The sequence below is a fragment of the Mauremys mutica genome, chromosome 1 (assembly GCF_020497125.1).
Source record: "Mauremys mutica isolate MM-2020 ecotype Southern chromosome 1, ASM2049712v1, whole genome shotgun sequence".
NCBI classification, from domain to species: Eukaryota; Metazoa; Chordata; order Testudines; family Geoemydidae; genus Mauremys; species Mauremys mutica.
Genome location: NC_059072.1, coordinates 47,662,684 through 47,688,195, shown reverse-complemented (window position 1 = coordinate 47,688,195; position 25,512 = coordinate 47,662,684). Strand labels below are relative to the sequence as shown.

At 40.8% G+C, this 25,512-nt stretch overlaps 1 protein-coding gene across 4 annotated transcripts in view; it reads left to right on the top strand.

Annotated features, from left to right (window-relative positions):
• Positions 1 to 25,512, top strand: part of ST7 (suppression of tumorigenicity 7) — a 233,005-nt gene that overhangs the window by 60,883 nt on the left and 146,610 nt on the right. Inside the window, exon 1 of one of the 4 annotated variants that reach the window (XM_045002253.1) lies at positions 2,075 to 2,415. The exons of the other annotated variants lie outside the window; for them this stretch is intronic. Coding sequence (XP_044858188.1) covers positions 2,394 to 2,415 — 22 coding nt within the window. The 5' untranslated portion in view covers positions 2,075 to 2,393. Of the gene's footprint in view, positions 1 to 2,074; positions 2,416 to 25,512 lie in introns of those variants that run through there. 4 annotated transcript variants of the gene reach the window in all.

The following is a 25,512-nucleotide window of genomic DNA, read 5'->3' as shown; positions in this document are numbered from 1 at the left end:
AAGATTTCTAACTACCAGAGGAGTAGGGTGACCAGACAACAAGTGTAAAAAATCAGGACAGGGAGTGGGGGGTAATAGGTGCCTATATAAGAAAAAGCCCATAAAATTGGGACTGTCCCTATAAAATCGTGATCTCTGGTCACCCTACAGAGGAGTGAGGTTCTGGAACAGCCTTCCAGTAGGAGTTATGGGGGTGAACAACTTGACTGGTTTTAAGATGGAGCTTGGTAAATTTATGAATGGAGATTATATAAGGTGGTTGACTGCAACAGTAGGAGACTGGACTCAGGAGGTCCCTTCCCATCCTACGTTACTATGTTTCAGTAAGGGCTGTGATCATTTTATTAAATTAGCTATGCTGGCATGACTCCACCCAAGTGTGAATGTAGTTATATGCTATAAAAGTGTCTTATACCACTTAGTTTATTCCCTTCCTATATGGGAATTATACCAACATAAAAACCGTTATACATGACATGACTGCATCCACTTGAGGGGTGTTGTACTGCTTTAATTAGACTGGCTTGGTTAAAATGGTGCCACTGTGAAAGGAATGGATGGAGCCTTGGCTCTGCCTCCCTCAATGTGCCAGCAGCCAGTGCAGCTGTGCTGGCATGGCTGGGACCATACACTGTGTGAGACAGGACTGAAGCAAGGTACGTTTCCCCTTGGCGCAGGGGGAAATTGGAAGGCAGCTTGTGACTCTCTCTAAATCATAAATTGCTTCCCAGTCTGTTCCTGGGGCAGTGCAGCCCAATACACCGGGGTTGTGGCAAACAAAAAATGGCACCATCATATTTTTAAGCATGTTGAGTTTCTCTGATGGAAGGCGCTGTGTGTACAAAATATTATTATTGTTCCTCTGTTTCCCATTGTCTAAACCCTGCTGTTCACAGTGACATTTTATATGTTACAAATAGCAAGGCTCTGGGAATGATTAGTAACATTTAATTTGCAGAAGCTCAGAAATGATTTTTTTCATCTTTTTAAAGTGCTTTATGTAACGGGTGCCTTTTGTGTTTCCTTTACTCTTCGTCACTGGCAACATTTTTCAATCTTTGCTGGGTTTGCAGCTGCATGGGCTTGCTCAATGAGAGCCATTAAAAATGTTTTCCCCTTTGCCCCCTCCGGATAGCCATTCTTCACCCTCATGCCTACTAGACTCAAACCCATCAACTTACTGCTTCACTGCTCTCCCGAGCGCAGGCACTTTAGCTTGGCTTCGGAGAATTCTATAGCAAGCCTTTTGTCTGCAGTGAGATTAACAACAGTCAGGTTAGGTCTTTGTTTATGTTTGTTTTTACACTATCATTTTTCCCCCTAAATTGCTGAGTTGTTCCAGAAAGGAGTAATTCTAAATATTGGGAAGGGTTTTAAGTCATAAATCTGGACACTTTAAATAAATAAAGTGAAGTTGAAGAGGAAGAAAAAAAATTGCTCCTTTTGTTACTATCTTGATTTTGCAGCACAAGAACAGCATATTTTTTGTTTTTCATTTTTATGTGTGACTTCTTTGTCGTGGTTAGATCACTGCTGCAACATATTGTGATGGTAGCATCTAATAAAATTATTGAACACTTGATTACCACTCTTAAATCAAAATGATATGTGAAGTTTAGGTTAATTCCCGAGTTTAATCCTTCTGCTATGGAAAATACAATTTTGAGAGTTCATTTCTGATGGAAATACATTTTTTTATTCTTTTGTAAGTGCCATGCAATATATCTGGTAGGATGTTTGTCCCAGGAATCTTCGTTCTGTATGATGTGCTTGCAAGAAAACACTTTGGATTTGCAAAGTTAAGGCAATCGTAAATTCAACACAGAGATATTTTAATGCTCGTGTTAAATCATGGAGTAGGTTTTTTTTTTTTTTTATCATCAGGGAGGGAAATATATGTCTGGTTCTTTGTCTTCTGCATTTTGTGACAAAGGCAGCATTCCCATTTGAATTGCTCTGCTCTATTCAAGCCCCCTCTGAGCCTATGGTTAACAGCAGTCAGTCTTTGCAGTGTCCTGACGTCATCCAGTGTATGCCTAAGCTATGCTATTGTCTTACTGAGAGCAGGGGCTGTGGATTGCAGTATCTGGTGTCTGCTACCTATTTCTGCCTCACTGCATCACAGAAGGGACACTGACCTTCCCTTACCTCTTGGATTTAAAACAGCAGCTCCTGATTTTTGCTTCCTGAAGAAGACCTTTGCTTTGGTTGCAAGGAAAAGCTGTCTGCAGTGTGAAGCTTAGGAGAAGAGAATCTGGCAGCTTGATTTGGACTGCATTGTCTGGCTTCATGACCCCTGCTGTGTAGCAGTCTCATCCTTCTCTCACACACTCCCTCTCTCTCTCACTCTTTTTCTTTTTGCCTTCTTTAAATAGCAGCATCTGGGGCCAGCCATGTTTGGCACTGAATCTTCATGTAAGTAAATACATCCCACTTACATCCTTTTCTATTTAGAACAGGGCTTGTTGTATTAACATTGCATCCACAGTAGTTGCATTCCCTTTGCTGTAGGTTGTTAGCAAAAAGCTGAGGTTCTAGCCTGTTTACAAAGGGGCTAAAGATGCTGGGGGAAAGCATCTGCCAGTTCGATCTGTGTGTGCATCCTTGAGGCCAGCAGCGAGTCAGCTTAGGGCTGTCAGTGTTACTGAATCCAGGCCGCTGGAAGATGCAGAGAAAAATGCAATTTCACTTGAACGTGTCACTTGATAAAATCCCATCCTTCAATGATCTATTGTGGCAGAACCAGTAATGAATGTGTTACTCAGATGATAATGGGCATGTTTGAGGGAGTGAGAGGATGCTAAGGATTAGATCAGAAAGGGCTGAGAATAACAATTTGACCTGGGGAAAAAGCTGGTGGTGGAATTGTTCTCTGTATTTTCTTTTATTTATTTTTTTGGAGGGGGGGAGAGGGTTAAAGGGGGGGGTTGTGAAAAAGGAGTCTTTCTTAAATTCTTTTGAAATACGAGAAACCAAAACTGAATGGGCAGTTTGGGAGGAAGGCAAGAATTCTGAATATGGAGTTAACATTTCAAAATAACGGGTGATTTGTTTGTTTGTTTCTAATCTCTGTGCTTGAAACTTGGAACTGTGTCTTGTGCCTAAAAGCAGTGGAGACACATGTCACTGGAAACAAGCTAGATGTGTTTCAATGTAAAGAACAATTGGTAACCTAGCAGAAGGGATGGAAGATTGCTACTAGGACCTGATTTATAATAATATTATTGGTGACTGACATTGCAGTTACATAAAGACCTCTGGGTATGCAGTGATTGTCCTCTGGCTAATAAAAAATGTTTCATGGTTATCTACATATTTAATATTAATCTACATACTGTGTATCAAAAGCATATCTACTTTAGCAGATGATAACCCTAGTTCATTTTGAGTTTCATTTATTCTTAATATTCAGTGTGGTGCATTTCCAGTGTAGTTAGCATAGAACCCTGTTTGCAGCTGGCCATTAATCAGGAACGGTAACATGCTGGGCTACCTGGCGATCATGTAGTCTTAACCCTAAAGAACTTCATTCTTTCCAAAGGTTAATTGGTCCCATTGATTCACTGTGGCAGCTTCCTACCTCCTGACACAATCCCTGATCAAGGTCAGGAAAAAAAGAAAAAAACAGAATTTGCTCTTTGATTTCTTATGTTTTTCAAGTAATTTTTCCTGTGTTACTGACTTTAATTTCTGTTGCTGTTAGGATGACCAGATGTCCCCATTTTATAGGGACAGTCCTGATATTTGGTGCTTTGTCTTATATAGGCACCCATTACACCTCCACCCCATCCCAGTTTTTCACACTTGCATACAGCAACACTAGATAGCCTATTTGGAGATCCCAATCACAGGTATAGAAACAAAATGCCTAATATTTGAGTTGAGTATAATCACAACACGTCAGGAATTCAGAGGCACAACTTGTGTGTGTGCAAATATGCACATTAACATACATTACAAAAAAAAGATCCGTGGTGTTTTGGTATTTTCTTTCAGAGAATGTGTGCCACATAGTTGCAAATTTATAGTAAATCCTATTATTCATTTTGATGGGCCTCTTTTATTTTATAAAGTATATAATAAATGACTAGCTTATTATCTGTTCCACAGGACTTTTTGATAAAGTCACCCATGTGCTATCTGGTTTGCTCTGACAACAGCTGTGGTTGCTTTTGTTTCCATGGTGCCCAGATTATTGAATATAAAAACGGGTGATTTGAGCTAGTATAACAACCACCACTTACTGCGCAGAATGGCCTGTCAGGGCTGACGTATATTACTTGTCTAAAATAAAAAAAATAAAAATTGGTCGTTGCAGTGAATTTCAGGCTGCAGAGCTGAACATGGGTTGTGCATTGCCCCACCCCTGCTAGCAAAGCGCACTCACCAGCAGGTGACTTTCAGAATGAAAGCCAATCAAGTCAGGCATTGCGGGGTCTTTCATCTATCTCTTCTTTCTGAGCCATCATCTTCCTTGTTTTTAAATTTTTCTTTTCCCCCGTGTTTCTGTCTTTGGCCTTCTCTACATCAGGGCACAAGGACCTGGTCTGAGACATCAGTGTTATGGTTGGAATTGGAAAGGACCTACTGTCACCTAGTCTGAGCTCCTGAATCATGATGGGAGGATAGTTCAGATTATTCCTAAAGCGTCCCTATGGTCGATTGTGCAGTGTAGCCTTGTATAGTGGACTTGGTCGTGTTGTTACAAAGAATAGTAATAATCATAGAACAAACTTAAAAAAAAAAAGTACTGAAGACCAATTTTTTAAAAGTCTAATTTAACCAAATATCAGATTAAGCCTCTTTTGCCTTTTATTTTAATTTTTCTTCCTGAATCCTAAAGTCAGTGAGTGACAGCAGTCTAGCTACCAGGCTATAGAATTTTCTGTCTTGATAGAACAATATTGTTTGGCTCATTATACTTGCATTATGTTTAAAAAAAAAAAATCCAGCACCACCACAACCTTGAGAACAATACAGAAGCCAGCCCTGCCATCTGTCCAAAAAGCATGAAATTGACAGTAAGATTTTTATCACAGCTGTATATATGGTAATAGAGTTAAGAATTATAGCTTTCATATTTCATCTTGATAACATGATTCTCTCTCTCTCTCTTTTTTTTTTTAAATATTGAGGATTTTATTTTAACAGATGTGTATATAAGAAGCAAACTCTGGGCTTTAAAACCCTATGTCTGCCCACCTTCAATATGATTGTCCTTTGGCTTTAAAAGTCAAATGTAGTGTCCTATTCTGTGATTTCTGACAGTAGTCAGCAGCTCAATAAAAGACGATATGAGCATAATTGCAGAAACACAGGCATGTTCTTATCTGCTCATGAAGGAAGGAAAAGAAAGACAAACATAAGGCTAGGCTCATTATGTTGCTTGTAAAGATGGGAAACAACCATGTAATAACAATTATTATTAGTTATATAAGAGTACAGCCTTAAGCAAAAATCACATGACCGGCTCACGCAAACAGTTAAAAAATATTTTAATGTGAGCACCACATTCTCCTGGCAGTTGTTTTCACTATTTCCCATTAGTTGCCTCGAATGCTTTGTGCTTATCTGTTTTCAGCCATATGGCACCATGTTATTATATACAGCAGGGGTGCAAACTCCCATCCTGTGACCCTATCCAGCCGACTGGATGGATTTATCTGGTGGTGGTTGTTTGTTTATTAGTATTGCCGTGACTGTTTCAGATTCTGCAGAATGCAAAATGTTCTTTGATAAAAAGTTGGTGTTAATCCTATTGCTATGAATAAAATCTTTTTATACATGAAATGAAGTGGTGCTCTTATAGACAGAACTATCTCTGAAAATTTGTGAACAGCCCCCATGCCTATCAATCAACCCTGAAACCTAAGTGACCTATTAAGAGACCGCTTTTCCAATAACATGGCTATGCAATAGTGTGTCTGATTTGCAGATGCAGAAGCTACACTTGTGCATGCAAATAAAATAATTAAACAGTTGAAAATAGACAAATAAGGAAAGGACAGAAATAGCAGTGACCCTAACTTGCCCTATATCATTTTTCCCCACTGCAGAATACTGAATGTAACAGTAACTTTCCTAAGTAAAACATTAGCTCCCACTCTTACCCCCGTGACCTGCACATGGATGGTCCACTCTGCACATGGTTCATTACCATGCCTAAGTAGGAGTGGGGCCAGCTGGCTTTGCAGCAGCAGTCCCCACATTTCCCCTGAGATGAGCTGTTTGTTTGGTGAGAGGGAGCAGGCATCCCCCACTGCTTGCAGTATAATACCTCCCCATCATCCCCTTTGCAGGGGCTGATGGGGGCGCTCGTCTTGAGTGCAGCTGCAGCCAGGGGAGGCCCTGACAACATGGCTCAGTTGAATCTGTGCTGTAAGGAAAAAGAGAGGGATAATATGGGATGATGAGGCCCTAGGACCAGCATAGAGGTACTGGGATACCTAGGATCTGCACCATGTGTGAGCCGGACACTCTAGGCAGAACAGTTCAGGAGTAAAATTCATAAAAAAGAATTTTAAACTACCTCCCCCTTCAGCCCTCTTCCATGGGTTCTCATGTGGGAGGGGGCTGGTCAGACCCTTAGTTATATTTCAGAGGGGCCACCTTCTAGACCCAGTTTTCTGGACATCTTCCCATTGTCATCAGTGGGAGATTTGCTGTGGATGGAGGGTAATATAGGTCACTAACTTTGTAACCCCAGCCCATACACCATAATCAAATATGAACTTTGAAACTCTTCACAAAATGTATTTGACTTCCCTGGTCTTTGGCTAATATAATGTATACTATGTGGAGCTGTAATGCAGGAGAGCTCATTCAAATTTACAAAGACAGTATTTGGACATCAAGTTTGCTGTACAATAAAACAAGTGTATTGTGAAACTGAAGGGAAATGGAGACAAAGGAGTCAAACTTTCCTTTCACATCCAGTTAAATACCATCCACGAAATTTGCCATACAGGTGGCTAAACTAGTGTCTTGCTTTAAATTCTGAATCTTCCAGAATGCATATAAATTTGAGAAATGTGTCTGTGGTCACAAAACTGTAGGTACGTGGTGACTTTTAACAGCACTTTCAGTATTCCTCACTCAGGCATTCATTCATTTATTTATTCATTCATTCATTCATTCATTCATTCAGTGTTTCATTTTATGAGTCAAAAGACTCCACACGTGGCTGTGGAAGAATGAGACCATATTTTCAGTACTGGTGTTGCTTTATGGTGGTAGTGATATTATAACATATTGGTCACACTACACTGAATGTTTCGTAGAAAGGGAAAGTTATAATGGAAAGTTATCGTTCCAAATTGAACCATTGAGGGAAAAAAAAACAGGAGTACTTGTGGAAAAGTTCATCATGGCTCCTCATCTGGCCAACTAGCAGTCCCCACTCTGGAAAAATAAGAGAGAGGGGTAGAGACAGGAAAGCTGACCTGGGAACACATGAGACAAATAGACCAGGTGTGTGAGGATATGACTGGTCCTTCCAGCATGACTGGGGGATTTCTCCCTTTATTGGGTAAACTGCTGGACATTCAGAGAAGCTAAGTCAAGGGGGCTGAGGACAGATCAAAGCTGAGAAGACAGGAAAGTTTTGTCCAGGGAAGTTAAAGAGCACTAGGAGAAGTTACTCTGACTTTGAGTTTTATTGTAATCAAGTTCGCAATTCAGTGTTTCTGTGCCTGTGCATTCCACTCAAATCTCTTCCCGTCAGAGTGCAGTAAGTGTGGAGGTTCCACTGAGATAATTGATTTTATAGGTAGACTCTCATAACAAAGAATCAGTGACAGATGAACAGGAGACCTTACTGTTAGACATTGAGAGGTCTTTATCACCTTAAAATGGACAATCTACATGAAGTTGTCAAATACCTGGGAGGAGGAAAACCAAGCATGGTACTCTAATTAGATGACGAGTTGATCACTTAGGGCTTGTCTACACTTACCGGGGGATCCGATGCATTGGTGGTCAATTTAGCGGGTCTAGTGAAGTGTGGCTGATTTTTGTTTATATCAGCGTGTGAGCAGAGTGGTTCAGGGGCCCAGAGAAACCCCTTTGGATGTATTACTGTGCCTGATGGATCTGCAGCAAAGTATCATTTCTTCATCTGGCCGAGCCAAGACAGCAGTGATGTATCATCCACAGCTAAATTTTACAGGCAATAACAACAGGACTATGGAGTGATAATATCCGGGCTGAAAAGAGGCAATAATTGGAAGTTTGAAGTGCCCGAGATAGGTGGATGTATAGAAGATCCTAAAGGTAGTCCGGCATCTTGCTTGAGTGCATGAACCTTGTTTATTTTAATGAGATGGAACATCAGCAAAAGTTGGGATGCTCAGGCAGAGCCCGTTCAGGAAAATGAGTGCTATTTAGCAGAGTGAGGCAGGCAGCTTGAGCAATCCTGAGCCAGCCACACCACAGAAAGGGGAAGCAGGCAAGGAAGAGAAAACATGTCTTTGGAGACTAGAAGACAGGAAAAGCGCCATTCTGGAGCCAGCCACTCCAGTGGCCTCAGATCTATCTAGGTACTTATCTGGCTCACTTCACAATGATATCTGAGTGCCTCCGATTAATGACTGTTGATTCTTGCAGTACTCCTGTGAGGCAGTGAGTATTAGCCCTGTTCTATGGGCAGGGAACTAAGGCACAGAGTAACTTGCCCAAGGTCACAAAGAAGTCTGTGGCTGAGCTGGGAACTGAATCCCGCTCTCCTGGCTCCCAGGGTAGTACCCTGTCCACTAACTAGACCATCCTTCCTATTTCATTGGTAAAGATAGTCCAGTCGCAAGGGTTGCTGTGAGGCAGTTGAAGGGAAAAAGCGTATTACCCCTCGGTCAATTAAAACCACTTGCTGAATTTCTGGGAATGGGAAAAAATCTTGACTTGAAGGAAGATTCCTCTTTTTATTTTTTTATTTTTAGAGGGAGGGCTTGAAGTACAACTCAGTTTGCCCAATCATAGTACATGATTTGTGACAGCAGATAGAATTCCTTGTAAGGAAATAGCTATTGGAGAGGCCTGTGATTTGTTTAAATGTCATAAAAGAAGTTTTGAATTTAGAGAATGAAAGAGGACCATTTCCAGTCCATATGTTCAAAGGGTAGGAGTAGTACTTAGGCGCAAAATCAAACAGTCGTAAACTCTGGTCTGTTTAATCTGCAGAAGCAGAAAAGGAGGATAGATCTTTTAGCCTGAGAACAGGCAGGAGGATATTCTAGTCCCTTTGAGCTGCATGACCCAGATAGAATGTGCAGTACATACACAGCCTGCGTCACCCTGTCTGAGCCAGGAGTGGAAGCAAAGGGGATTCGTGTAATTTCAGAACAATTAATAGTAGCTCTGTACCCAGCTAATAATATAGCCACAGAACCTTCCAAACCCTCTGCTTTCTCTGAGCTGGGATACCCTGCTTGACCTCTCTCACTTGACCCTGGAGCAGCAAGGGACAGTTTCACAAAATGCTGTGAGAAGAGCATACAGCACTTGTGAATCAAACAAAGGGAATATATGAGGATGGACAAAAATGAGCAGATATCCACCCAGTTTGCTGGAACTACTGTTATAACATCATTTCCTAGACCCCAATCTGGGAAGGTCAAAAGCCATAATGAAATCCTTTCCTGATAGAAAGGATAAAACCATTGTGCTTCCAGTGATTTGTAGACAGAAAAAGCCTGGGACATTAAGACTCTATATTGATTTATGGAGAGTTAATGTATAAAACTATACAGATAGACATTTTCTACCCAGAATCCAATTTAGGACAGTGGAAAATGAATGGCTTTACTGTACTTGATCAAGGTAAAGCTTATCCCTAGGAGTTTGAGTGAAGGTGCTCATAAGCATTTGTAACACCACAGGAAAGATGAGTGGACTTTTGCATTCCTTTGAGTTGATAAATGCTCCCTATCTGCTTTCCAATATTGCATGGACAAGTATTTGGTGGTTTCCAAGATGATCTATGAATCCCATTTTTAGAGGACATTCTGGTGTACAGCAAGGGTATTGAGCAGTATATGAGAAATGAAAGGAAAGTGCTTATCAGATTGCAAGACTCTAGAATAAAATTAAAACCTGGTAAGTGTGACCCCTTTGAGAGAGAAGTCCAGTATCTGGGAAGTGACCTACTCTATCACATGAAGGGTACTGAGGTGATTCTCAAGGCATGGCTGAAGTTCAGTTTGAAGCAGAAGAAACCAGAACCAATGCAAGAGATATACAAAAGCCGGTGAGTTTCCTGACGTTGTGGGTTCACTGGGGACTCTTTTCATATTGTGCAGTCCTTATATCACCTTTGCAAAGGACCTAATGAATAGGGAAAGAGCCAGAAGAGAGAGAAAAAATGGACCCTTGTCACTTACCTTCTGTGCGGAAAGTCTATAGACCAGGAAGCCACCAGGAGGTTTTGAAGAGATTATTGGACAATTTGTCTATCCCCTCGCGCTAACCTATCCCATGTTCAACCAGCTATTCATTTTCCACATTGATGCTTTGGCCTAAGTGCCAGGGCCATATTGTGTTGTGAATAATTTGCCTCTGGGTCATGATGTCAGGCAGAAAAGAACTATCACTTGCATTCATGGAAGTAAGAATTCTTGGCTTTGAAATATGTTGTTACTGACCAATTTAGGGACTACCTGTAGATGGCCAAGTGTGGAGCACATGCAATTACAATAACACATTGTATGTTATGACTACTGCAAATGTTGCAGGGTGTCAGTGAAAATAGTGGGTTTCAAAGCTCCCATACCACACCCATCCTTCCACAAGGGAAGTCAATTGAACAATTTAGCAGAACACTGTTAGCAATCTTATGAACATTGACTGGAGAACCAAAGTCAAACTGGAAGGGCTATCTACACCAAAGAGTGCATGCTTATGTTTATTCTCCATTTTCCTTGCTGTAAGGATGGTCTTCAGTGTGACCCATAGATAACCTTTTCTAACTAGGTACAGAGTAAGCAGATAACAATTATATTAGCTATGCAGCTGGATGGAGGGAACAAGTGAATAGAGCCTATGAAAATCTGCAAGAAGGAAAGCTGGAAAGTCTGAGTAGTCAGATGGATAAAACTCAAGCACCAAGGCAAAAAAGGAAGATATTGGAAGCAAGGAATTCAGTGGGATGTCAAATGAATAAAATAAGTTTGATACAGACACGCCTTTAGTACACTATCTTGAAAATCAGTTACAGCTACCACTCCCTAGCAGAACTGCCAGGCGCTGCTCCAGTCCATGGGGATATATAGTTTCAGTGCTCAGGAGACTGAATTACATATATGAGCAGCTATCCGTGATTAGGCATTGGAGAGAGCAGTGCCAGCAGAAATGGGCATTCAGAAATCTTTACCTAGTGCCTGATTGGGAGTTCTGTTCGTGGATGTGGATTGGCTGCCTGGGCTCCTGGATTATACTAGTTGAACCTGATTGTCAGTGCATTTGTCTTTTATATGGAGACTACTAGTCACAGCATGCAGTACTTTATCTGGATCCAAGAAGATTTCATCTTGATCAAGATGGTGCATTGCATGCTTGATGACTGCAGTCTCTGTGGGCCCCAACTCTATTAGAGATGCAAGTGGCTGCAGGTTGCCTTTGGTCACCCCTATTATAGGGTTTACAAATAATTGAGCTGCTGGTGTTTTAGTTATGTGTTAGCTCCAATTAATTATTTCCTTTGTAAAATCCAATGCACAAAGACAGGAAGAAAACTATGTTAAATTTTGGTTCTACCATCTTTATGGGTATCCCATTAAACACAGTCTTCCTGTGAACACAAATAAATCTGACTTTTTTTTATAATCCAGAATGTCAAATCAGTCACCTCAAAGTTTGAGAAAGTCAGTGCTGCTAGCCACAGAGATTCAAATGCAAATTTTTACATTCTTACTCTACCTGGGTGAAAACAACATATTCTTTTATTCACTTTTAGGTCACTGCTTCAAAACCATTCACTAGGAAGAAACTCCCTAGGATTTACATCCACCAGCTAACCTGGGTTAAAACTGCAACAGATTTATCTTTACTAGGATTGTAACAGAGTTTAGTTAAGATGGATTAAAAGTACACCATTCTCCCAAGTGAAGGTGAAGCCTGAAAATCACTGCCTTGTGGTGCACTATTGTATGACTGATGTGAAATATGGGTCTTAGCTGCTTTCCTACAAATATCCACTTGACAAAACCATCATCTCTGGAAATCCTTATCAGCCTATGTAGAGAGGCCAAGGATTTGAATGCACATGAGAATGAACTACCCACTCATCTCTAAAAGTGGTCTTTTCAGAATGGGTTGAAGCATGTTGTCGGCAACATGAGGAGGCAGATACTGCTATCCATGCAGAACCTGTTCTGTAGTTAAAGTTCAGTACCCCATGCTGTCAATCTCTCGTGAGCTGGAACATAATTTTTAAAAGTCAGTTTTTATTGGTGACCGGTTGATCAATAATCCTGATGGTGTCAATGATTGGACTAATCTTTGCTCACTGACTGAAATTTGACAACTAATCCCATTTCTGCTTCAGAAGTCAAAAAAGTAACTTCCTAATGGGCAGAGGGGAAAAAAACCCTCATGCCTTAGGCCTTGTCTACGCTATCGGGGGAGATCGATCTAAGTTAAGCAACTTCAGCTATGTCGCGTAGCTGAAGTCAACGTACTTAGATCTACTTACCATGGGGTCCACACTACGCTATGTCGATGAGAGACGCTCTCCCGTCAACTCCCCTTACGCTTCTCATTCAGGTGGAGTACAGGAGTCGACGGGAGAGCGATCTACAGTCGATTTTAGCGGGTCTTCACTAGACCCGCTAAAATCAACCACTGATGCATCATTTGCCACTCTTCGATCCCCTGGTAAGTGTAGACAAGCCCTTAGACTCAGACCAAAGTGTTGGGCCGTGCTCCTTGTGCTGCATCATATGAGAGCCCTTAGAAGTGATTTGATATGTTGAAAGAAGAGAATGAAGAGGCCCAGTGAGGTAACAGCGGATTTTATCAATGAATATATTTCAAAGTGAAAACTAATCTGTATAAAATTGTGATTGACAATCATCCCAACACTTTTTATTTATATCAGTCCAGACTGATATAAATAAACAATGGATAGCTAGGGAGAAATCTGAGGTGTGACAAAAGCATGTTAGGTCACTTATGTGGGATGGTGGAATAACTGCTTGGGATCTGATTATCCCAGCTTGTTTGTTTGATTCTTTTGTGTTAGCAGTTTTTTAAAAAAAGGGAGTGGAGCAATAGCCACTAACTAGCACAAGTAGAATAAGCTTTCTCTTTTCTTTAAAAGCCTGTTTTTTCTAAGCCTTTGCATATCAGCCAAGTTAAATGATGTTGGGCTGAAGTCTGGTAATGTTTTCAACTTTCATACAAATTATTTCAACAAATTACTGCAAAATGCTGTACCTACAGTACCGATCAGCACAGACAGATTTAGATGTGACTGATGTAGTACAGTGAAACCTGTCCTAAGAGCACAACAAGGTTCAACAAAAATTGGTTGATTAACAGACAATCTTCTCATAAGAGTGGAGTAGAATTGTACTCAGTGCATGTGGTGATTTTTTGGGCTGGTCTCTTAAGACAGGAGGTTGACTGAGAAGGTTGATCTCTTCTACAGGATTCAGTGTCATTCCCATTGCCTTAAACACTGTCTGAGTTCACTATGGGCTTGTCTGCATGCAGAGCTGCACTGGTTAGCAGAAGGTGTGACTTTAAACCAGTACAGTTAAACCAGTGCCAAAAACTGTATGGACACTTTAAACCAGGTTTAGCTTAAATTGACTAGGAAAAAGTTTAAAGTAAACCCTAAGAAGCCACTCAAACTGAAATAAGAGTGGCCACAGAGGGGGTTGCCCTAGTTTAACTACAGCACTGTTCCAAAGCCCATTGAAGTAAAGAGACTCCAATTGACTTCAATGGGCTTTGGATCAGACCCTGGTTCACTTGCACTGACAATGTGCCTGGAGACGAACCTGCCTTCCATTAGCCAAATCCACCTTGGGCAAGACCAAACCCTAACTAAAGAGTTCTTGAAGAAACACTTTCTTTCTTTAAACCTAAATTAAATCAGTTGAACGGGGCTCCTATTTCTCTAGCCCCTGAATGCCACTAAGTGAGTTCCAAACAGCTTTTTTCTAGAGGGAGCAGCAAGCAGAAGCCTCTGTATGAAGCTGGAAAATGTGGAGGAAAATATAGCAACTTCTTTTTTTGTTCATATGTTTTACTCAAAGAGTAATTGATGGCAGGAAGAACACCTTCCAGCATCATGGTACCTGCAAGGAAAATGGAGATCGCCTTACTGTTTCTTGGAGCAAATAGGAACATGGACTAAAAAACATTGCGAGTGAGACAAACTGGATTATAGATGGGTTTTGTAAATTGCTTGTGGTGTGGATATCTTCAATGGCTATTGCACAAGTAACAGACAAGTTTGGGAGGTGTTCTGAGTGAGCTTTATGTTGAATTTTCTATTCTCTGGTCCACGTAAAAATAACAGCACAGATTTACTATTTGCTTATTTCTGAAAAATCTTTGTGAGATGAGAGTGCATCTTTCACTGATAAAACACCAGTTTTCTAACTCCTGTTGTAACGTCGTATGTTCCAAACAAAACAGCAGCTTGTGTTGCTACTCTCTTTTGTACTCCTTCACGTGCAAGGCCATGTTTATATCTCTGTCTGTTACCTTTGATAGAAACATGTGGCTTGAAGTTCATATCTACCAAAGGTGAGCTACATTTTCTAAGCACAACAAAGTAATTTAAATCAATAACTTTGATTTCTTTGGTCTTGTGGCGTGAAGTCAGGCCTTTGATGTTACTTGCGCGGAGTTAAGCTTTTTTATGTAGAGCACATGGTAGAAAAGATTTCCAAGACTGATGCTAGTTTATTTGAATTGCTCCAGCAATGGATGTGGGCTTTCTTCCCTCAGGAGCTAGCTCATGGAATGACACAGTTACATTTCTATTGGTCCACATAACAGGCACAGCCGGCAGTGTTTATATTATGCCCCCAGATGATTGTTGTTATTATTACCTCTTCGTACTGAGGTGGCACCTAAGAGCGCCAGTCATGGACCAGGACCCCATTGTGCTAGGTGCTGTACAAACACAGAACAGATGGTCCCTACCCCAGAGACCTTGCAATCTATGTACTGTGTTGTGTATAATTATCAAACTAGAGCTGGTTTGGAAACTTTTACACTTTTGATGAAATTTGGGAAAAAAATTTAAAAAAAAACTTTCTGACAAGCTCTAAATCCAAACCAAACCAAAAAATACCAGTGACTGGCAGGCAACTGAGCTGTGGAGACTTAAGCAGGCATTTGGGAGAGCAAGCTCACGCTGGAGAAGGAGCAGCAGAGTGAGGGAGCTACATTCCTTGAGACTCCTCTGCAGGCCTGGCCGGAGCAGGGGTATTTAGAATTTGGAAGACCTGGCCTCAGTGCTGCTGAATAGGCTGTAAAGCTGCAGGCATATGCAAGAAGGGGATGAAAGGAGGAGTGGTAATAGAGGCAGGCGTGAGCATGGTTGATGATGGTGTTCTTGATCCTTTCTTGGTGAAAAGACCCCTATAAATATTTTAAATACTTATAAATTAAAAAGAAAGAAAAGAAAAGTGCCAGAGATACTACTGAAAGGGTGCTAACGTTAGTCAGTTTTTGAAAGAAAATTCAAGTTGGCATTGCCCCTTTCACAAATGTATAGATCTATATGGAAGAGTATTTGCCACAGTAAATGTTGCCAAATAGCCTTAGATGATTTACATGAACAAGCGGGGCGAGCCCCTTGAAAGCCAGCAGCTCTGTAAAGCCGCATGGCAATCCAGTGCACAGTGTCTACAGAGCAGGCTTGCTTGTCTGCAAAGCAGGCAGGGATTCTCTTTGCACTTCCGGGTCAGAACAAGGGGTACTACTGGGGTGGAGCGAAGGAAACAAAAGAGTGAGGTAGCCCTGTAGCTAATGGTGGGAGGCGGAGAGTTGTAACCATGACACCAACACTACCTATCCATCTTATCTTCTCGCCACTTTGGTGGGGATGCTCTCCTCCATCCTGGATTTTATACTCATCGATTTCCCTGTTTTACACATCTCTCTCTATCCTGACTATCCTCTTTATTCAACTAAAACACCAATTTAAGAGCCTTGCATTTTCTTTTTCACCAAGATGGTATCCTCTGTGCAACTGGGAACAATCTGTGCTAAAAATGAATGGGCACAAGCCCAAGACTGTAGATTCACTTGCAAGATGATCCTCCTTCTGTGTTACTTCAAACTAAATTCATATTGGGGCGTACGTGCGTACGTTTGCATGAGAATGAGCATACCCAAATGGAATTGCAGAATAAGAAAAAAAAAAAGAAACGGCCTAGTGATGTTTTGTTTTAGCCTGGCTTGCTCTTAATCCTGGTAGCCATTCAGCCTGGATGATAGCAGTAAGCCTGAGTACCAGCTGTGCCTTGCCATGTGCTGCTGTGTTATTTCCAGCTCCTGTGAAAATGAGGCATTTCCATTTAATTTGCATTTTTCTCTTTTTATCGAACAAACAAATGAGCACAGCAAATGCATTTATGTCCCCATTAGTGATGCCTCCCCTTCATTCAGCTACATATACTGTATGACCCCTTACAATCCATTGCTTTCTTTACATTTTCTAATATCGTGTAGTTAAAAGAAAATGACAAGACATCCTGTAGTCAGTCAATGGAATATCCCCAGTTATTGATTAGATCTCCTGCAGTTTTCAGCTGTGCTTTTGGCATTTGTGTTCTGAATGCAGATTCTCGGTCACAACCCCATTCACCAATCCAGAGCCATTACTGGGAAGCGGATCTACTGAACACTAAGACAGCTCTGCTGGAAAGTGCCTTTGTATTAGGAGTTTATCAAAAGATCCCAGTATTTGATTTGCCTTTGTTTTTGCCCAGAACTTTACATTTAAGGGACTAGTGCATTTTGCCTTCTGAAACAATTGTTACCCTTCCCTTACTATGATATGGTCAACTACTAGAGGTTTCCTGCCTAATCTTTTATTCTCTTCCCTCTTCTCCCTTTGGTGCCACCTGACTGCCTCCATTGAGAATATCAGCCCCTATTGTGAATACACGCGGCCTCCCTTTACCCATATTCACATCCTTCAGCCTGGAATGCATCCAGATAGCCAATAGCTACGCTAGTCCCACATGAAGCACTCAGAGTGAGATGAAACAGAAATCTGTGGTTTGAGATTGATCTAGCAAAACATCAGATAAATGCCAAATGGGCTAGGATGAACAGAAGGAGAATCAGCCCTTCTGTGACTGCTATGCGTCGCACAGCTGAATCTGATGATGTTGTCCTTTCTCCTTCTGTCTCACATACCTTCTGCAGCAGTTCCTAGTAGCTTCACTCATGCCCTTGAGAACTTCCTGCCACATTTGATTTCTTCACATCACAGGACAACAGAGAACTACCAAAATATTGCTCTCCCCTATTGAGAGAGGCTAGCATAGAAAGCAGATACTCCCCCCGCCCTCAGTGGTCTGATGCCCTGATATATACCTTCCTTCTTCTGACTCTGCTAGCCAAGTCTGCAAGGAAAATCAAGACAGATTAGCTCGTTGATCTTGGTAGCATCACAGCAGTTTGGTTTCCTCATCTTTGAGAGATTTCAGCCTGCAGACAATGGATTCACTGTATGTGGAGGATCTCCTCACTCAGTAACTGATTAGGGACCAAAGACAGCAAATCAACTCTACCATCCCAGAGACTGTACAAAAGAGCAGTCTATAAAACATAACTAGCTGCTTGCAGAAGCTGGGACAGCTTCCACTTACTTCATACTGGAAGAGGTTCTACACCTGGAGTGTGAAGAACCTTGTCCCAAGAATGTAACTTGCCGGATCCAGATCTGAAGAAACTTTCAGTTATGAACTACCTGGACTTTCCTGTTCACTAGCTTTTGCAAGGTCTTAAATCTTAACTCCAAGTGGCAGAATCTGATGTTCTCAAGATATCTAGGGGACAAGGTCACCAAGCATCTCATTATTTCCAGATTCTTAAGATCTGTTTCCAGGCTCAGACTGTGTTCCAAATTCTACTTGTAACATTATATTTTTATTCTGGATTTTTTGCATCATACCTTTCTATCTAAGAATCTTGGTGCTCTATTTTCTGTTACAACCAGGTTGCATGCCAGATAAGTCACCTTGGTATGAAGAGTGAGGCTAATTAAGTGAAATAACTATGAAGGAGGCATTTTTCCATCTTATGGTGGACAAAGTAGTTTTAGGGACAGCAACCAAACCTATGGCAAAGATCAGTTTGGTTACCTATTTGCCTCGAAAAGCATCTTTATCCTTGTGATTGAAGTATAGGCACCCTATGGAATGCAACTTCATTTTCTAGATGGCAGGTGGGCTTGCAAGTATTTCCTGAGTCAAACTGAACCCATTCAGAAATTAGATGCCTTATTTGTCCTTGTCTAGAGCCACTGGTAAGGAACTAGAGCCATGAAAATAAGTATATCTCATTGGATATGGTGACTATTTCAGAAGCTTAGAGAAAAGCCAAACTCCTTCCTCTGTGACTCAAGCCCACTCTATGGGTTGCATGGCAGAACTCTGGGCAGAAGGGAGTTTCATCTTATGATGCGATCTGCAGAGCAGTCATTTGGTAAGTGCTATCTTCTGTATGTGACCAGATAGAGATGTACCTGTCAACTGATGTGGCCTTTTTTGATCTGGCCTTGCAGGCTCCATTGGCCACTCATATTTTATATCTTTAACCCACCCATTTCTAATCTAGTACCATTCGCTAATTCCCAATAGTGCCCCTGGACTGGTTAGTGAGGCTGAATATATTGGACATTGTAGTTTCTTACTTGAAAATTAGTCTTCTTATAGCATACCCATCTCCCTAGCCTGGAGGATCCATCCCTTGTTAGCATAGCTTTCTGATTTTGATAGGTAGGTGGGTATGTAAGTACATTTGCTTTAGAATCATTTTTTGGATTATTTTGCCAGGCATCTCCATAAGAGTGTTTGGCTCCATTAAAAGTTTTCAGCAAGGCTTGCCTTTATTTTCGGTAGGTGGTTATCCCAGTAAGGCTTCCAGATTAGTGGTGTGTGTGCTAGCAGAAGATCACTTTAATAGGTAAGGAATAGAATTGCCATCTTTATTATCAATTCATTACTAGAAGCTCTTTAGCCTAAATACATTTCTGTCCAATGCAATGTTTCTTCCAATTCCAGTAACAAGTTCCTTCTGCTTAGACCAAAATTTAAAAGCTGTTTAGGAGCAACTACTTATCTTGAGCTGTAGCAGCATTGGCAGAATATAGCTGCTCTGCCTGCAGTTGCCATGAGGAGCCAAAGCCGTGGCAAGATTTTATGCTGCAGTTATTTATATAACCATTTGTATCCCATGTTTGTGATGACAGTGACTGTATCATTCAGGAATAAGATCCCATGCACATTTTGATTTAAAAATAAAATGATAAAATATCTTGCCTTTTATCTGATATCCTTAATACATTATCCTATCACAAAACATTTCAGAGAGGGTCGACTGTAAACTAAAAGGAAAAGAAAGTTTTTTATGGAGTGATATAAAGAGAAGAACTGAGTGAAGTGTACAGATTTGGGTAAATTTAAATGGAAAGAGGGGGGTCTGTCCTGCCTTAAATAGTTTTTCAAACAAATATGTGTTAGATGTAAGTCCACCAAATTTTGGTACCTGAGTAATCAGTACACACGTTTTATTTGTGTATCATACTTTGATTGCAGTTATCCTTTCATATTCAAGGACAAAGTCCCTTCTTGTCATTGATTTGGTTCTATTGTTTCAAGAGAAAAGAGTGAATACAGATGTTTTTGTTTTGTTTTTAATTGCATGAATTTCAGTCTTAAATGTATACTTTTCATTTTTTAAATGTATTAAGCCTACATTTAACAAACATGTATATTTTACATTCTTTGACAACATTCTTCCTGGGCATTAAATGATTTGAAAACAATCTAAATCATTAAACTCCCTGTGTGCAGTGTCTTGGTTCAAATTATAGTTCTAAATGACATCATAAATTTTATACATTAGCATTAGGCATAGGCCTGAAATGTAATATATTGTAACTCACCTCTTCCTTGTCAGCTGAGCTAAGGAAAAGAAATATCTCCTGAGTGAAATTAGTCAGAGTTACTTCCTGGAAAGCTGTTAATGAGGCAAAAAATGTCTGTCGTGCTGTCTGATAATTATTCACATTTCCATTGGATTATTAATGCCGAGACTAATGGGCTAAGTTTATCCCTGGCATAATTTCACTGATTTCAGTGGAGTTATTTCAAGGATGAATTTGTCCCCATTTGGGCTTGAGGAAAAACACACTTTATTCTTATGCTGCCATACTCCATTCAGCTGAACACTGCTGTTGGAATCTATACAGCAAGTTAACTTGGAATATGGCCCTGACAATTTGAAGTAAAGAAGCTGTATCCTTCAAGGTGATATGTAACCTTGACCCCACCTACATCTTTGTTTAGGCATAGAACATTTGTCCTAGGCATGATTTAAATTTGTCTTCTGTATGTGTTTTTCCCCCTTGAGAAAAGAACAATACTTTTATCTTCATAGGAATCAAAGCATATTCATACAATTGCCATTATAGTCAAGTTCCTTTGAAGGTGGGTGCTTATAATTCTGTTTAATGTATAGGTTCTTCTGTATACACCTCTACCCCGATATAATGCGACCCGATATAACACAAATTCGGATATACTGCGGTAAAGCAGTGCTCCGTGCGGGGGGGGCTGCACACTCTGGTGGATCAAAGCAAGTTCAATATAACGCAGTTTCACCTATAACGCGGTAAGATTTTTTGGCTCCCGAGGACAGCGTTACATCAAGGCAGAGGTGTATTTTATATGGAATTGATTGGAATTGTTCATTGTAATTTCTGCTAGTTTCACTGCAGAACTTTTTACAATACTAGAATTGGCACTTTACTGTAAAAAAGGGAGATAATGGACCAGGTCCCATCTGCTCAAAGAGCTTCACCTTTCTACATAGGAGGAAATGTGGCTGCATCTGCCACATTTTACATCTTTCCTTGTACTGTCACTACTTATACTATAATCACCCAACATAACTATCCTTTTTACTGTTTTACTGTCTCTTATAGATTTGCAGAATATGATTAGCATGTTGAACAGTAGGACATATTGGAATGCAGTGAGCCAAATTTTGAGCTCAGTTCAACAGATGTAAATCCAAAGCTTCAGAGGAGTTAACCTAGATTGACATTTGGTTTAGATTACTGATTATAAAATTAGAAAGAGCCACTGTGATCAACTAGTCTGACCTCCTGTATAACACAGACCAGAAGACATCCCTGAATTAATTTGTGTTTGAACTAAAGCAGCTATTTAAGAAAAACATCCAATCTTGATTTAACAAATGCCAGTTATGGAGAATCCACCACCATACCTAGGAAGGTATTCCAAAGCTTAATTATCCTCACTGTTAAAAATGTGTGTCTTATTTCCGGTGTAACCAAGAATGGAATCTGGCCTCTTGTCTTTTTTTTTTATCATTACTACAGATATTATGAAGATTAAAAGGATCTAATAGTGAACGTTACATATACTCACTGAAAGATGCAGAGGGAGTGGCATTTTCCATGGCTTTGAGCCCATTTGCCATCATAAGATGGTTCCATGTATGTAATCTGATGGCTTTTAAATAAAAGTCCATTCCTAAGTGACAATTCTCTGTTTTCAGCCTGGGTCAGAAGGTACTATTATAGGTTTTGGGGCCCTATATAGTGTGTTGTAGGGGTGGAAGAAAAGAATTTCTGCTGGATCAAGGAAACTATATAACAAAGGAATCTGAATGTGTTATTACCAGTGGGAGATTTTGAAGACTTATATGGGAGTAGAAGGCTTCTGTGCTGAGCACTCACCAGTAACAGAGTGTCTGAATGTTGCCATGGATATAGCAGCAACAGATGTAGTCATGGACATTATTGCCAAGAAGCTTAAAAGGAAAAAGGGAAGGGGATGAGCTTGGAAAAACAGTGTCATATAGTAAAGGTCATATGAAGAACACCTGAGAATGCAGTCTCTCTCCTCTGACAAAAGACACAGACTTGTACTGGTTATGCCATTTTTCCAGTATAATTATAAACAACTACAAATGCTATAGCAATATTTATAGCTAAATGCCATGCTATAGCAGCACAAAAATCACAGAAAAAACTAACCCAACAAAGGTCACAAAACCAACCATAGAGGAAAGAAATCAGTAGGGTTGTTTAACACTCTGTTGTTTTACAGCCAAGCTAATACTTAACAAATTTTCGTATCTAGGGGATAGAAGTGTTTACCTTTTCCCTATCCCCACTTATATACAGCAGTCATAGGAACATCTCTAAGTCAGTTTGCTAGAGTACATTGTGTCCTACAAGCACAGAGTCAGTGCTGATTAGCAAAGGGTATTAATGAGTGGAACAGTTGACAGACACTTCTTGTCAGAGTCCAGATTTATCATCTCTGTGACACACATGTAATCTCTACTGTTCCATGGAGCAAAAATCCTGCAGTTAGTCAAGAACCTGAGACTTCCAGAGTATTTTATGCTGCTGAAGAGTTACCAGACCAATTCCCTATTTGTTACCTAAGCTATCCCCTTATGATCACCTTTTTAAAATGCACTTCTTTTGAACCGTGCTTTAATTTTTGCAGCCTGGAAAATAAAAACTGGAAAATGTGTCAGCATTATTATTAAAAATCATGGCTACAGATGGAGATGGTGCTTTGCAAACAGTTGGAAAGTCATCTTAACAACCTTCACGAATAGACATTTTAATGTGTCTTTTTAGTGAAAGTAGACATTGAAGACATTCATCCAGGGGCGCTTCCAGCTCACTTTTGTGAGTGCAGGTTCCAGCTTGGAAGTAAAATTGGATGTGACATTATGCGTACCAGGCCTGATATGATTTGGATATAGGCCTCAATAGATTTAACATTCAACTGTTACTTCTGATAGTCATCATACAGTATTGTACATTTACTTCTGGAAAGTTTCGGATAAGCTATGAGCTTTAATAAAAAGGTTGAGGGTGAAATCCTTGCCCCATTGAAGTCCAATGAGAGTTTTGCCATTGACTTAATGGAGCCAAGATTTCACCCTAAGTCTCTTAGCATGTTATATTTGTTAAGATGTCTATACTTCATTATCTATTAAGGAGGTTTTGTGAGATGATGGCTGTGTAATGATTTAGTAGCTTTTTTGTTTCATGCAGCATACAGTTATTGGATTTTGATTTTTGGTACTTCACTTGTTGGGTGCTCAACCTGAAACCTTAAAGGGGATGGATATTCTGATGGTGTGTCCACTCCTCATCCCTTTCTGAAAATCAGGCCCTTTTAAGGTGTCTTAGTTTGAGCTCCCAAAATCACTAGTCGCTTTTGAAAATCTTGGCCCATATTTTTCACTTACTGAACTTAGAAGAAATATTTTCTCATCCAAATTTGCTGTTGAACTTGCCCTGTTAATAATTTATTTAGCAAACTACATTTTTATATCCAATTCAGATTGTTCCAGATAGCAGCAAAGTTATAAACTCAGGCAGCTTTAGTAAATATTGACTTGGCATTTCCCTATTCCCTTTGGGAACAAATGAAAGAAGTAGTACAGTAAGTGCTAAGATTAATACATCTCAAATACTTGCAATTGCTCTTGTATAATCCTTCATAATCTTGACTGCTGTAGTTACTGGTACTTTTTACCTGGGCCTAGTAATAATGGACAGAGTTGGAATTATTTGTAGGCAATATCATTATTTTTAACTTTAAAAGGGACCTGTTAGAAAAGAACATTGAGTTTGTGCCTTGTTTTTAGTCCCTTTCAATTAACCATCCCATAGATTTCCCAAAAGTACAGCATGAAAGCCAGAAAAGGGCAGTGGAAAAAATCCTGTTTAAAAACAAACAACCAAAAACCTTTTGAGGCCTTTGTTCAGCATCATAAATAAGCAAAAAGAGCATAAACCCAAGCCATGGGTTTGATTGCAGTACAACGCCACTATATCCTCAACATGAGAGAGGAGGGAGAACAGTCACCATGGGGTCAGCCCAGCATTCTAAGAGAAGATGAGAACACCTTGCAAGGAGGTGGACACCTAGAAGGCAAAATGAATTAGAAATAGATCCCTGCGTGCAGCCTGTACCACTAATGAAACACAGAGTTCCATTAGCCCTGGTGGAGCTGTTGAGGAAGGAACTGGCAGGTCTGTGAAGAAAAAGCATTACACTATTCCAACTAGCACAGAGTAGATCAGCAGCCTAGTAGTGGTGAGAAAACCTTCAGGTAAACTGAGGAGCTGCATTAGGAGTGCATTAGCTGCACTTAATAGAGTATTGAAAAGAAGTTGCTACCCATGAGCAGGATATGCTGCCTGATTTATGCAAAGTAAATGTGTTCACTGTTTGTAGTGTCAAGAATGGTTTCTGGCATACTGAGCTACATGAACCATCCAGCCACCTGCCAACCATTGCCACACGTTTGGGCAGGTAGTGCTGCATAGAGTGGTGCAAGTAGAATTTATTTCTTACCGGTACGTTGCACACAGGCGACTCGTAGGAGGGACACAAAGCGGGGACACACTAGCTAAAGGGGGGCATGTGACCCCCCCGTGACTCTGCCTTGCCTGGGCCCCCCACGCTGTCCTTGTCCCCTCCCCATCCTACATTACCGGGAGGCTCTGTCCTCCCACTGTGCCAAATACAGATTTCTGAACTGCAGATCTCTGGAACTACAGCAGCAAAAGGAGCAGAACATGCTGGCAGCTCTGCCGTCTCCGGCTGTACTGTCCCCAGCCCCATCCTCTGGCGGAGCTGTACAGAACCCAGACAGGAGATGCAGCTGCGTGGAAGGGCTGGGGGTGGTTCAGCTGTGCTGGAGGGTGGTCCCATGTTCTGCTCCTGTGACTTTCCAGTATGGCGTCCCGGCATACCGGACCGTACTGCCCTACTTGCACCACTGGCTGCATATGAATGCCTAGGGGCATAAGCCCAGCCCCAGAGGTGTTCCAGTGTAAACTGAACCAGGCACCAAAGGGATACCCCAATAGGAAGATTGTAGCTGATGCGGTTCTTGTCATAAGTGAAAGAGATGACAAGGAAGAGGCAATGCAGGACCCTGATATCAAGCTGTGACCACTCCAAACAGGTACCAGGAGGAATGGCATATGAGGCTGAATGCAGACAAGCTGAAGTGAGGAAAACTGAGGGACTCTGGCCAGACCCCAAGAAATTGGAAGCCATTAAGGAAATGCCCAGACCACAGCATGTGAAGGGAGTGCAGCAATTTATAAGGATTGCCAACGTTCCAGATTCTGCCCACACCTATCAAAAGCCTATGGAACCTTGAGACAGCTCATATACCATGATACAGTGTGGGAATGGTCAGAGATCAGGAGCAGGTAGTTAAAAGAGTAAAGAAAATCATAAGCAAGGC